The sequence below is a fragment of the Hypanus sabinus genome, chromosome 11 (genome assembly GCF_030144855.1).
Source record: "Hypanus sabinus isolate sHypSab1 chromosome 11, sHypSab1.hap1, whole genome shotgun sequence".
NCBI lineage: Eukaryota > Metazoa > Chordata > Chondrichthyes > Myliobatiformes > Dasyatidae > Hypanus > Hypanus sabinus.
Genome location: NC_082716.1, coordinates 72,063,001 through 72,078,466, shown reverse-complemented (window position 1 = coordinate 72,078,466; position 15,466 = coordinate 72,063,001). Strand labels below are relative to the sequence as shown.

The 15,466-nt window shown below is 38.7% G+C and overlaps 1 protein-coding gene across 3 annotated transcripts in view; it reads right to left on the bottom strand.

The window, feature by feature from the left end:
• Positions 1-15,466, bottom strand: part of dennd1b (DENN/MADD domain containing 1B) — a 325,846-nt gene that overhangs the window by 167,964 nt on the left and 142,416 nt on the right. For all 3 annotated transcript variants that reach the window (XM_059984700.1, XM_059984699.1, XM_059984702.1), the window contains one exon: positions 4,714-4,763. In XM_059984700.1, the coding sequence (XP_059840683.1) occupies positions 4,714-4,763 (50 nt within the window). The remainder of the gene's footprint in view (positions 1-4,713; positions 4,764-15,466) is intronic.

The window sequence follows — 15,466 nt, the reverse complement described above, 5'->3', positions numbered from 1 at the left end:
GATTCCCCCTCATTCTTCTAAATTCCAATAAGTATAGGCTAAGAGCCATCAAATGCTCATCACAAGTTAGCCTTTTCATTTTCAGAATCATTCTCCTGAACCTCCTCTGAACTCTCTCCAATTTTAACACATCCTTTCGTAGATAAGGGACCCAAAGCTGCTCACAATACTCCCAGTGGTCAACCATTTTAATTCCTTTCCCCATTCCCGTTCTCACATGTCAGTCCACGGCCTTCTCTTTTGCCACAATGAGGACAGTCAGTGAAGCAGGTTGGAACGTCCAGCTGCAGTAGTGAGACGTTGAAGATGTCCTTGAGCACTCCAGCCAGTTGGTTGGCACAGTATTTGTGGACTGAAGCCTCACTCGTGTTCATCCAGGGTTCTAACGTCAGTCTCTGAGACAGGTATCACAGGGTCACCAGATGCTGCAGCGATTCAAACTGATATAGTTTCATTCTCCCTTTCAAAGCATGCATATAAAGCATTCAGCTCATTGGGGAGTGAAGCACCATAACCATTCATGACTTTAGGTTTCACCTTGTAGGAAGCAAACCCTGCCATAGCAGACATGTATCTAATTCAGTCTTTAACTTCACTTGGAATTGCTTCTTCACTTTTAAGATAGCCTTCTATAGGTCATCCCTGGAGTTCTTGTACAGTTCTAGATCACTGGTCCTGAATACGACAGACCTAGCCTTTAACAGATTTCAAATCTCCTCGTTCATCCACTGCTTTTAGGTGGAGAATGTCCGGTATGCCTTCAAAGGCACACATTTATCCACACAGGTCTAGCTGAAGTCAGTGACAACTCTGGTGTATTAATTCGGGTCCAAACAGGAATCTTTGAACATGGTCCAGTCCACCAAATCAAAGCAGTTCTCTGAGCATTTCTCCACCTTCCTTGACTTTGCAATCCTCACCACTGGTGCTGTGGTCCTCAATCTCTTCCTGTACGTCAGGCATAGTAATCCAGCCACATGGACCCATCAAAGTGCAGGCATGGGATGGCATGGTAAGTGGTGGTGTAGTCAAGTATGTAGTAAGTCAAGTATGTTGGCTCTTCTGGTTTCACAGGTGACATGTTGATGGTAGTTGATCAGAGACTTTTTCAAGCTGGCCAAGTTGAAGTCCCTCACAATTATCGGGAAGGCATAAGGGAGCATAGTCTTGTGAATACTGATTATGGTGTTCAGCTCCTCCAGTGCCAGCCTAATGTTGGCCAGGGGTAGAATGTACACTGCAACTAGGAGTGCTAGGGGTGAGCCATGTCTCTGAGGCAAAGTACACAGCAGCTAACTGGGAGTGTGCTAGGATGTGGGTCCAATCAGAAATGATCATTTGCTCACAAGAATAAATGAATAAGTTGGAGGAGTCAGTTGTAAAGCGTGAAAGGGTTCAAAACTGAGGAAAATTTGTAATATCCAAAGATCAAAAGGAAATGAACAGTAAATGAATGCCAAATTTTAGAAATGAAGCAACAAATGATACAACAAAATAATTAAAAGAAGGCTTTTTCCACTGAGGTTGGGTGGTACTACAACTAGAGGTCATGGGTTAAGAGTGAAAGGTGAAAAGTTTAAGGGAACATGAGATGGAACTTTTTCTCTAAGACGATTGTGAGAGTGTGGAATGAGCTGCCAGTGCAAGTGGTGCATGCAAGCTCAAATTCAATGTTTGAGAGAAGTTTCAATAGGTACATGGATGGTTGTGGTATGGAAGGCAATGGAGGGCTATGGTCCCAGTGCAGGATAATAGGAGTAGGCAGTTTATATGGTTTGGCGTAGACTGGGTGGGCTGAAGGCCTGTCTCTGTGCTGAACTTTTCTGTGACTCTACCTCACTAGTGCAAAATATGAGTAAAACTTTATATTTGAAGGAAAAGAAAAGTACAAAAAAAAACTAAAATTAATAAAGTGCTAATATTATATCTTGAGGATGAGAGTACAACCCGACAAAAAGCATAAGCCATTTGGTCCACAATGTTGTACCAACCAGTTAACCTAATCCCAGATCTAACCCTTTCCTCAGTTTCCTTCAGAGCTCTCCATTTTTCTTTCATTTATGTGCCTTTCTAATGTTCTCTTAAATGTTCAAAGTTCAAAGTACATTTATTACCAAAGTATTTATACATTATACAGCCTTAAAACAAAGACACCCAAAAGAAGAACCTATATATATATATATAAAAAGCAAGTCTGTCTAACACTCAATGTTCAGAGAATAAAAACCACATCATGCCCATAAAAAAAAGAACCCATGAAAAACAAAAGAATAAAATAACCCATAAAAGACTGTTGAACAACCAATGTTCAATGGGAAAAAAAAATCAGGCAAACAGTAACTGCAAGCAAAATAGTGTTTCTGAACTGAAGACCACAAGAGAGCCCATAGTTCAGCACAGAGTTGAGTAAATGCTGTGGAGCAGCAATCTGAACCAGCTCCCATCTCACTTTGGGCCACTACACCCTAACTATTTTAGTCTGGCCCAGCGCTTAACTCTCTGTCTGAACATCGGGTTCTGCTGCTTCGAGCAGTGATCTGAACCGGCCTGTACCTCACCTCAGGCCTCAACATCCTGGCCTTTTCAATGTGGCCTGGCACTTAAATCTCAGTCAGAAAAACAGGTTCTGCCACTTGGAAACACCAGACTTCGCTGCCTCAATCCGGCCTGTAAATCTCTGTCCGAACATCATGTTCAGTAGCATTGGCAGTTCAGTAGCATTGGCAGTTCTAGGGCCTCTGCCCCAGCAGCTCTGATTCAGTCTGTGCCCAACCTTTCATGCTCTTTATGATAGGTCCACTGCCTAATGCTCCTAATGTATCTGTCTGTAACACCACCAGCAGCAGCATGCTCCATATACTTACTATTCCCTGTTTAAAAAAAAATATACCTCTGACATCCACTCTCCAGTTAACTTAAAACCATGTCTTCTCGTATTAGCCATTGCTGCCCTAGAAAAAAGGACTGCCTGTCCACTCTATCAAGTCACCACTCATCCTACTTTGCTTTAAAGAGAAAAGCCCCAACTCAGTCAAACTATTCTCATAAGACACACTTTCTCTTTAAGACTGCACCCTGATAAAACTCTTCTGCAGCCTCTCTGAAGCTTTATCTTTCTTTCTATAATGAGGCAACCAGAACTGAACACAATACTCCAAGTGTGGTCTAACTGGAGTTTTATAGAGCTGCAACATTACCTCGCAGCTCTTGAATACACTCCCCTGACTAACGAAGGCAAACACACCATATGCCTTCTTAACCACCTTATCAGCTTGCATGACAGCTTTGAGGGATTTATGGACACGGACCCCAAGATCCCTCTGCTAAGAGTCCTGCTATTATCCCTAAACACTGCTTTCAAGTTTGTCACTTCAATTTCTGGATTCAACTCCATTTGTAACTTCCCAGCCGAGCTCTGCATCCTATTTATTGAATATCTATCACTATTATTTACTACTATTATCATCATCTATTTATGCGTTGAATTTTCTGCTTCTCTAATTACTGAATCCCCTATCACCACTGCTCTGCTCTTCTCTTCCCTTTCCTTTTGAGCCACAGGGCTAGACTCTGTGCCAGAGACCTGAGCCCTGTGACTTTCCCCTGGTAGGATATTCCGCTCAACAGAATCCCAAATATACTGAGGGGAATGCCCTCACCCTAGCTTCCCGCTCTCCTCAACAAAGTTAGCTGTGGTCATAGCTAGAGTACTCACAGTAACAAATCATAGTGGGAATAGACTGACAATTGAGAGATTCTGACAAAACTTCTGGGTTAAATTAAAAGATATGATTACAAGGAGTAAAATTGTGTTCCTGGAATTGCAGAGGTTTGGGGATGATTGAACTGAAGTTTTGAAATGTCAGAATTAGGATTTTCAAAGGTTAAATGACAACTGGTGCAACGTTAATTCCTAATTTTCACCTTAACTTTGATAGCTAAGAGATATTCTGTGGCATAGAGAATTAGCAGAATGATGGAGTTTGGTCAGAGTGATCGCATTTAAGAACTTCAAGGAACAACATAATTGCTCACTTTCCAATGTCATTGACATTGATGTTGACAGAAGCCTATTGCTGCACTGAGAACAATATACACAAAAGGAGAATATCAGGGTGAAATTGGAAAATACATTTATTCAAGAACTACAACTTCTTTTACAGTTGAAAAGTATATTCACTGCATTTCACAGAACTGGTGCACTGGATTCTTTGAAAACCAAATTGTGTCACCACTGGATGGCAGCAATGGAGCCTGTTTCTACATATATATTGTGAATCTTAAACCAGAGACATTTAGCTCCTCAGCTTATTTTCATTTAGATGAAGGCTAACAAAAATCTTCACAACGTGCTGGAACACACAAATGCAAATACTTAAAAGGCTGCAGTCAGTTAAACAGCACTATAGTGGGGATTAGGTTTTAAAACACCATATCTAATTATAAAGTTATAATTATACAACACTTTATTTATCGATAATTTTTTTCCAAGTGGAAGACTTTATTTTTAACAGAAGTAAAACTCAGTTCACAAGCTATTAGCTACAATGTGTACAGTCAATTTTCTAGCTCACATTAGTCCTCAAAAAAATGGGAATCCTCCATCCTGAGATTTTAAGAAGACACTTCTCTTTAAAAAAAAGATTGGACTGAGTCCCAATTCAAAGTAGTGTGTAAAATGTAAAATGATTGGTTTATCATGCAATACTGTACCTTTCAACATCAAAGGGGAAGCAAAACTTCGGCACAGTCTGCAGCACTTCCTGTGAAGGATAATAAAATTGTTAGGCTCATGCAGGACTTGGGTCAAATCACTACTGTATGCACCACAAAAGACTGAGAATAACCTTTTGAATTAAAACATATACAGACAGTTGTTTCTGTATTGAAATAATCAACCACAATGAACTTCATTGATTATTAACAAGAATAAAATTTATGCTTCAGCAGACTGTACTGACAATGGTAAGAGAGCACCAGGAGGGAATCGTTTGGCCTAAAGGGCATTAACACCCCCTCTCATCCCCACTGGGATCCCCTTCAACAAGACCATATGGATTTTACAAGCAGCGCAGCACCATATGGGTAAGCCACGTCTGCTGATACATGCATCACAGACTAGCCACCAGTTTCTAGTCAACATGTAACATGCGCTGACAATAGAAATTGGGGGGGAAAAATTGAAGGATAATAGTAACGATAAAAATGACAAAATTCAAAATGAATGTGTCCTGCTGAAAAAAATTTGCATAGGATTATTTAAAGAAAATATATATGTCATCAGAGTGCCTCTGCTAAGTGATACTCCATTAAGTCAGATTTTTATCTGTTTTAAAAAAATACATGACACAACAATGAAATATTGCATCATCAATAGCAGCAGATATTTGTTTACAAGCTCTTAAATAACACAACCAGTCATTCTTAAATCTCTCCATAAAGCTTGCAGGTATTTGGAATAGCACTAAAGTACTTTGCAATTTTCAGCTTGCATGGTTGTTAAGTTTTTTTTTCTTGCAGGCAAAGAGCAGGGCTTTGGAACTGTTTAAAGATTAATTTTTTTTTGCACTGCAAAAGCGCATGTCAGCTCCTTTATTGAAAATCTGGCTTGTATAACAAAGTGAACTAAGAGCAAGCAGTGTGAACCCTGCTCACAGAGGTGACACAATGCTCCAATGGAATAAATTTTAATCTTCATTCATAATCTTTAAAAGAGAGAATTGTACTTGTTATTGCAGCCAAAACAGCTCACTTGTGCGACTGGGACTATAAATTCTCAGCAAATTGTCATCCTTCATGATCTGACTTCAGCTTCCAAATTAATTATATTATCCTAGTTTTAAGAGTCCATATATATTTCTAATCAGATTTATAAATGTGAGGCCACATTTTGGACTCTATAATTCACATGATCTGTGCTCATCAGTTGTCACCTAATCACAGGGTTAATACGAAGCTTGTTTTACCCATTGCAATGCATTTCCAAATCAAAGATAACTTGTAGATTTCATTTTAATGCAGCTAAGATACAGTAAGTTCTAAAGGCAGTCCAATTTCCAAACCAATTTAACATTCACCATCTCGGATGGACAAAATAGACAAATCGAAATTAAATCATTTGCTAATTCATTCTGTATGGACAAAATAGTTCCATTCTAAATTAACAGAACAGGAATAATATTGCTCAACAGACTCAAGTGTTCTATCAATATTAATCCTTGCAAAACAAACTATTTTAGCAATACATAGCAGGTTAAAATCTAATTGCCACTATTTAGAATTCCTCTTTTTATTTCCTTCAGAATAGAACCCAAGCTTTCTACTCACTTTGCAAATGGCACAGGCAACTCTCAGGGGAAGGTGACATTTGAAAAAAAAACTCAATGCTCTTTTAAATTCATACAACCGGCAGGTCTATAGACTCAAAAACAATTCAGACAAAAATTGTTTGCAGCACTTATGGGACCGACCAGCTCAGCTGACAACTGGAACTCTATGACAGCATAGACGAGGTTACTTGCATCAATCAATGAAGCAGTGCACCAGCTCCACAGCCAGATCTCATCCTAATTAAAACATAGCATTCAGCACTTTCACTTAATGAAATATTGTATAATGTAAATCTAAAACAGTGACTCTCAAATACCATGCTGGTAATAAACGTTCTGTATTGAATGGCCATGGCAAAAATAAGTTATGCTGATAATCAAGCCAGGTATCACAGCATCTTATTTATTTCAGTTCATTTATTGATGAGCTCAGCTGGAGGTTTGCTATGTAAAAGCACAGCAGCATTTGCCTGCAATCATTTTAAAATACTATACTGGGTTCAATTAAATGTATTTTACTAGCAATGTGTTAAATTCTTACATATCTTTTGTGTAAATAGAGCTGGAATTCTTCAGTTTTTTATTTTTGGTTATGTTCATGGGTATTGTTTTGCAGTGTTTTATCAGCAAAATTTGTTATTTTTAAGTCATTAACAGAGCTTCAATGCTTAAAGTTCAAAGTAAATTTATTATCAAAGTGCATATATGCAACCATGTACAGCCCAGAGATTTGTTTTCTTGCAGGCATACTCAGTAATTCCAAGAACCATTATAAAATCGTTTAAAAACTGCTCCCAACAAGACGGACAAACAACCAATGTGCATAAGACAACAATCTGCAAATACAAAAGAAAAAATAATAGTAATACATCAATAAGCAATAAACATCAAGAATATGGAATGACAAGTACTTGAAAGTGAGTCCATAGGTTGTCAGAACACTTCAGTGATGGGGTAAATGAAGTTGAATGAAGTTATCTCCACTGGTTAAGATGGTTGAGCGTTAATAACTGTTCCTGAACTTGGCGGTATGAGCCTCCGGCTCCTGTACCTTCTTCCTGATAGCAGCAGCAAGAAGAGAGCATGACCTGGGAGGTGAGGTCCTTGATGCTGCTTGCCTGTGGCAGCTCTCTGTGTAGATGTGCTCAGTGGTGGGGAGGGCTTTACTCTGATGAAATGGGCCAAATCAAAAACCTTTTATAAGATTTTCGATTCAGGGCAATGGTATATTCATACCAGGCCACGTTGCAACCAGTCAATATACTCTCAACCCAACATTTATAGAAGTTTGTCGAAGTATTAGATATCATGTAGAATCTTCACAAACTTCTAAGGAAGTAGAGATGCAGCCGTGCTTTCTACGTGAATGCACTTATGTACTGGGCAAGAATTCCAAAATAACAACATCCAGAATTTAAAGTTGCTGTCCCTCTCCACCTTTTATCTCCCGATGAAAACTGGCTCATGGGCATCGGATTTCTTGCTCTTAGTCAATATCAGCTCCTTGGTTTGCTGATATTGAGTGTGAGGTTGTTATTGTGGCAACACTCGGTCAAAGTTTCAGTCTCCTTCCTATAAGCTGATTCTTCACCCACCTTTGGTTCGGCCGACAACAGTGGTGCCGTTAGAAAATTTAACTATGGCATTGGAGTAGTGCTTAGCCACACATTCATAAGTGTAAAGCAAGTAGAGCAAGGGGACCAAGCACACAGCCTTGTGGTGTACCTGTGCTGATAGAGATTGTGGAGATGCATATCACATTTTGGTGAAACAATGCTCAATTGAATTGAAAATCAATAACAACATTAAAGGTTACCACACCAAAAATCAGTGCAGACCACAAATAAATAGGATTTTTATGCATGTTGAAAGCTCTGCATAGCATTCTTACAACAAAATGAATGAAATATACATTCAGCCTGTCTGATAGTTAATACTTCATAAAAATCTATTGAAACTGACAAATATTCAATTCTTTTGTGTTGGAACGAATTCAAACATTTACTTTGGAACAAGTGATATTCATAGTTAGACAATGTAAGTTGGGGGTAATATACATAAAAACATCCAGGACTTTATAAATCTGTAGATGCGAACTTCCCATTATTCAGGACATGATTTACAGAGACAGGCCTGTAAAAAGGGCCCGAAGGATCATTGGGGACCTGAGAAAATCCAACCTTAAAGTGTTCTAGCATTCTACCATCTGGGAAACGGTACTACAGCATGAAAGCCAGGAGCAACAGGCTTCAGGACTGCTTCTTCCATCAGGCTATCAGACTGGTTAATTCACGCTGAAAGAATTGTATTTCTATGCTGTATTGACTGTCCTGTTGTACATACTATTTAGTACTACTATTTATTACAAATTACTCTAAACTGCACATTGCACATTTAGATGGAGACATAACAAAGATTTTTACTCCTCGCATAAGTAAAGTATGTAAGAAATAGAGTCGATTCAATTCAATATTGGCCACATGCATTTTCCTTTCTGTAAAAACATTCAAATTTCCTAGGCGGGTTTCTTCCCTGCCTCCCTCAACCACCGCTACCAAAGAAATTCAGCAACAAAGTTCAAGGAAAACATAGCATGTATACAAGAACTATTTGCCATGACTGTCTATAAAGATTAAAATTTGATGGCATATAATTACTCTGACAAAAAGAGCTTTATTTCCTTAAAGTCATAATCCATTTTTTTCTTTGCCACAGCAATCCCTAGACACAGAAAGATTCTGCACATGTGTAATTTTATCGGGAACTGTTGCTCCTTTCAGATGAAATGAGGCACAGGGCTTGAAAAGTCCAGTTAAAACGTGGATTGTCTGAAATATCCAAAATTATTTTCTGGAAGTACAGGGATCTTCCTGCATAACTGATCTATAAACTAAATTATTTTCCTAACTTAATTCATAATCATCAATAAAGATTTAGTTGAATGATTCTTCACTTTGACCAAAAGTTCCACTTCTACAAACAGGATAACAACGTTAAGGCTTCATTCTATGATCACTGGCTATAAAACTACATTAAACCAACTCAGAGTCTATGTACAATGCATTCCAGTTAATTGTGATACATCTTGACCAGTACATTTTGTCCCAATTAATCAGCTGTCCCAATTAGCTGAAGTTCTTTGGAAATAGTTAAAAAGACATTTTAAAAAAGTCAGACCGAGCATCAAATTGGGTATTTAAATTAAATGCAGAACATATGAGTATGCTACATAATGATAATGTGGTAAACCGGATCAGCAAATTTGCAGTTTCATCAAGATTGGGGGTGGGGGGTGTTTAGTGGACAGAAAAGAAAACCAAAGCGCTGAAAAATGGAAGATGGAATTTAATGCAAACAAGTGTGAGGTGTTATACTTCGGTAAGACCAACCAGGGTAGGTCTTACACAGTGAAAGGTAGGGCACTGAGGAGTGCAGTAGAACAAAGAGATCTGGTACGACAGATCCATAATTCCTCACATATAGAAAGGATTGTAAAGAAAGCTTTTGGCACATTGGCATTCATAAATCAACTGGAGGTGATGAGTTAAGGGTGAAAGGTGGTGTGTTTCAGGAGAACTTGAGAGCAAACTGCTTCACACAGAGAGTGTGGAATGAGCTGCCGGCCCAAGTGGTAGATGATTTCAACATTTAAGAGAAATTTAGATAGGTACATGGATGTAGAGGTATGGAGGGCTAAGGTTTAGGTGTAGGTCAATGGAACTAGGCAGATTAATGGTCCAGCATGGATCAGATGGGCTGAAGGGCCTGTTTCTGTATTGTAGTGTTCTATAACTGTAACTCTACCAATACTGCTACAGTACTATATAATTTAAGGTTGTTATAGCTGGGGGTGGTAATGAGGACAAGCTCCCACTATTAAATACTCCCATTGACATGCACCTCAAATAGACTCTGACAACCAAGTCCAGCTCCTGGCCTTCACGTATGGCTATTAAGCCTGGAAGAACCATTTCTACTGACAGGAGAAGGGGCAAAGGCAGATTACTGGCAGCTTAAAACCAGTTGCTTCGGGCAGATGGTGCTCGTCAGCTATGTTTGGCAGTGCATCTAGGAGAAGTCTAACTCTCTCCATTGCCTTGCGGCTATACCCACACATGGGGATTATTTCAGGAGTAAACGCCGAGAGAAAAGCCAGAGCTGGAGTCCCAAAGGCAGTCCTACATTGAGTTCAATGCTGACCGGTAATTTGTGCGACGGTGCTGGTACCAAACTGTCAGTCTCTGTGGTTCCTATGGGTTCATTAGTTGCATGGAGAGGAGGAGCTTGCTACAATGGCAAAAGCTTGGCTTCCATATCGTTCTGCCCAGGCTTGTGTATCTAGTCAGCTAAGACACAATATCCATGGTCAACTCTGACCGACTGAGGCCTCAGACGATATAACTGTGTATTTGTTCTGAATACTTATCGGCGGAGGAATTCTTTCACGATGCATTCTTTTGACTGTAAATGAACAAAATCAGCACAGAGACCTAGTGCAGATGATGGTCTGACTTCATACAATGCTGTCGATAATTGTATCCTCCAATTCTTAATTTTCATTGTAACATTCAAGATAATTGTTATTACCTTCAAATTCTTCGTCGCTCCTAACTTATTGAGGTAGTCAAATTGCTTCATTTTCACTCCCGACAATTTCTGGCAACTCGAAACCTAAATGCTTGAGCAAAACAGTTCTGCATTGTCTTACTGCTTATTTCTTGCCAATTATCAGTGACAACCACACGCACCTGACGTTATTTAAAAACTGTTCACTTGAAGCACAGCATCGTGTCTAGTGGGCACACAAGTGCAGGTGACTGATGCTAGTTAGAAACCATTCAGCAACAATAAGAGGTGTAATTCCTCATAGAATCTCATGGAACGAGATCAGATTCAAGATAGAAGTGCCCGTCGATACAAGTGGACACGGATGATATTGGATCTAGGCTAAATAGAATGATACACTTCATTCTAAATCTTTCTACTGACTACCTTGATTCTAATTCTAGACTTTGTAGCTATTTATTTCATGAATATTTTGTGAATCTGTGAAGCATATAACACTGGAACAGCAATTGTTAAAAAAAAACTGCAAATGCTATAGATCTGAAATGTAACAGTAAATGCTGAAAATATTGAAAAAGCATCTGTGAAGAGAGACGCACAGAGGAAACGGTTCAGGCCAGCCATCCTACTCTGTTTCTCTCTTCATAGCAACTGCCTGATTTCATAAGTATTCTCCGAGTTTTATCTCTTTATTTCTGAAGTAACAATTACTTTTCAATAACTGCAAGCAACAAGACTTCCTGCATCCAGATTCTGCAATTTAAAGTTAGTACTTTCTGTGCAATGATGACATTTGGTCACTACCGGTCAATGTCAGTTAAAATTAATCCTGATGATCCAAAGTCCCTGCAGATGAGACTACCTTACAAAGGAGAACTCTACAAAATGCAAACCACATTCAGTATAACCATTCAGCCCATCAAGTCCACTCTACCATTTGATCATGACTGATTTATTATCCCTCTAAACCCCATTCTCCTGCCTTTGCACCCTTACTAAATTATTAACCTATACAGCTTCGCTTTAAATATATCCAATGACTTGGCCTCCACAGCCATCATTCACCATTACAGAAAGGGTTTCTTTCAGAAACCACTGTGGCAGAAAACAATTTCACCACAATATTATTAACTCAATCATTCCTGTAATTAGGTGCACTAAATGTTGACTGGAGTGTTCTAATGCCTACTTTGGTTAAATACTGGACCAAATGGTCAGGCTGATCAACACCAATAACCAGACTAAAATGCATGCAGGGGAAAAAAAAGCTGAGAAAGCCTTCTAGTGTCAACATGAAACAGAAATACTGTCCCAGTGGTAACAGATTGACTGGCTGTGGATGAAAGAACTCAGGAACATCAGGTCATGCTTTGGCTCAAAGTCAGAACCCCACAGTTGACAAGGACATAGGGAAAATACCAACTACTGTTTTTGTAGTCTCTCCAAATAACTATGAGACATCAAACCCCAGAGTAAGAATTGAGCAGATCAAGTGAGCTTTCCTTGAGCTACTACTGTTGGTGGAACACTATACTGAACTTGCTTGGTCTTAAATCTTATCAAGGAGTTTCCGTTCTCATCTCTCATGAATTTCTGGCAAATCCAGTTGAAAGGGAAAACGACAAATACAAAATGCTGGAGGAACTCAGCAGCCCAGGCAACATCAATGGAAAAGAGTAATCAGACAATGTTTCGGGCCAAGACCCTTCATCAAGAGCAGAGAAAAGGGATGAGGTCAGAGTCAGAAGGTGGGGAAGGGGAGGAGGTAGTACAAGGTGTTAGGTGATAGGAGAAATCGGGAGGGGGGAAGGGTGAAGTAAGGAGTTGGGAAATCAATTGCTGAAAGAGATGGAGGGCTAGAGAAGGGGGAATCTAATAGGGAAGGACAGAGGCCATGGAAGTAAAGGAAGGGGGAGGAGCACCAGGGAAAATGTATTTGTCTTCCCTATGCTGTAATGCCTATCAACAGGTGTAAAGCATTAAAAATGCCAGCTCCAGTCCATTTGCTGGTCAAAGGAAAAAACAAAATTTTGACTACAAAGGCAAGCCAACTGTTTGTATTTTGCACCCGATAGAACAATGACCTGGTCTGATTCTTGGGAGTCCCTCAAACTACCTTAAATCGATCTCAATAAAATGCAAATAACCTATACATCACCATGGTCACCAATAATCACCATGAAGGAAATATAACAACAAAGCATGATGTCTTTCAAGTCAACAAATGTCACACCACTGAAACAAAATACAGGTGCCCCCCCCTTTACGAATGCTCACTTTACGCCACTTCACTTTTACAAAAGACCTACATTAGTAACCTGTTTTCACATTACAAAGAGGATTTTCACTTTTACAAAAATTTTTCACATATAAATTAATGGCTCTTCGCTTTACACCATTTCGGCTTAAGAAAGGTTTCACAGGAATGTTCTACCTTTGTGGGGGGGGGGGGGAGGAACACCTGTCCCCATAAATGGATATTCAACCAATAAAGGAAGTAAAAATTCTTTGTCAGACTATGATATGCTTTTTTATAATAGCCCATGCTTACACTGATAAACTATTAAAAAGTAAGAAATTAATTGGCATAAAGTCTTGGCAGCTCTGCAGGTTTTATCTGGATTACATGGCAGATGTGTTTCCAAAACTAGGAATAGCACAAGTCATTAACATCAGGTGTGGTCTCATTGCAAGAATCCTTGCACTTAAAACCAGAGCAGCAGAAAATTGCAGGCTATGTGTACACAAAATGTGGGCAGCTTCCATGTAAGCTGTCAGTGCCTGAGCGGTATCATCTTCAAGGCTAACCCACACATTAAAGATGTCGGGGGAACAAGCAAACTTGGCCTTGGCCCATGTTGCTTTGGCAGCAATTGCAGACAGCCTGCAAAGCAGCCATCTGAGCATAGTGAGTTTGAACACAGCAAAAGCACTTTGTATGTAATCCCCAGAGTAGGTAGAAATCATTTCTCAGTGGCTGACCCGGCTTAAACACGCACCTTGATGATGCAACCAAATTAAAAATAAAGGTTAAGCTTTTATACACATTTTATATATATTTAATTAAATTTAAAAATAAAGAAAAATTAAGCCCCAAGGTAAGACACATCTTGCAATAAAAAGAAATAAAAACACAATTTTGCAAAAATGTAATAGAAACATAGAAAACCTATAGCACAATACAGGCCTTTCGGCCCACAATGCTGTGCCAAACATGTACTTACTTTAGAAATTATTTAGGGTTATCCATAGCCCTCTATTTTTCAAGCAATTTATTGCAATTAATATAAACAGGTTTTAAACTGTACCTGTTCAAAACAATGGCTTGCTCACTGTTGTTTTTAAATCACTCAGTTCCATATCATCAAATGTAACTCGCTCTAACAATAGAACTTATCTTGGTGTTGGGCTTTCCTCCACTCAAACGATCCCAAGAAGAATGTAATGAAAATAATTATGAGCTGCAGCTTTCATGTTGGACATGGGATAACAACCTGCAAGGTAGTGACTGTGGTCTTCGTCATTAATGAAGACCTGAGACAACATTACATTGAATAAACTTAGAAATTTAACTATCACCTTCACAGAATCCCAACAGCGAACCAATAATCCCTAATGAAGGGAACACAAAGTAATGGAAAATTACTTCAGAAGCAAGTTGATGACTTCCTATTCAAGAATACCAAAGGGACTAGCTGGACCAATAGGGAGAGAGAAATTAAAGAGCAAATTAGTTTGCCCAGGGAAATGTGTTTATCTGCACAGGAAGAGGGGTGGTTAAGCAACCATTCATCATATGTCAACAAATCCTCCAAGGAGATCACATATTGCATGTTCTTCTTTTTTGCCAGTCTTATATTACTTCAAGGTATTGAGTATGATTTAAAAATATTGAGAAAATATGTTGCAATATCTTCCGTTTATTGTTGCCAATCCAGCTCAGGAACTAGCTGCTTACTTAAACTATCACAAGTAGTAATCATGGAGTACCTGGATGAGATGCTCAAACGCCATAAATAAAGAAAGAAAACTCAAAAATTGCATTTTAATTATAGATACATCTAAACAATTAAAAATTTTTTCAAATCAAATTTCTTACTTCTTTTTCAGTTTTAATCAAAATGCATTAGCAGTCATTTGTACTTGAATTGTGAGATAGAGTCATATATCCTGTATTAATATCTTTTCTAAAAGCTTTACATTAACTCAGACAATATGCACCGATTAAAATCATTCATCATTCAAACTTTTTAAAAAATTATATTGAAGTACTGCAGTTTGCCGTATTACATAGATGACATTAATTTCTAATTTACGTCAGTACACTTTTTCTTCTGTTATGTATGACATCTTGCAAGGTTCTTTTATACTGAGCACAAAAAATGGTCAATAAATAAAAATTCAAATCATAACTCATGTACTTTTGTCTCAAGTATTTACATGTGCTTAAATCCAAGATGGATTTTAAACCTGAATCAGCCTTCATGGGATTTATTTCAAGTGCTTCAAGATGCACTTTTATAAAGCCTATGAACACTTATCATTCACTATCCATAAGATTATTTTGGAAT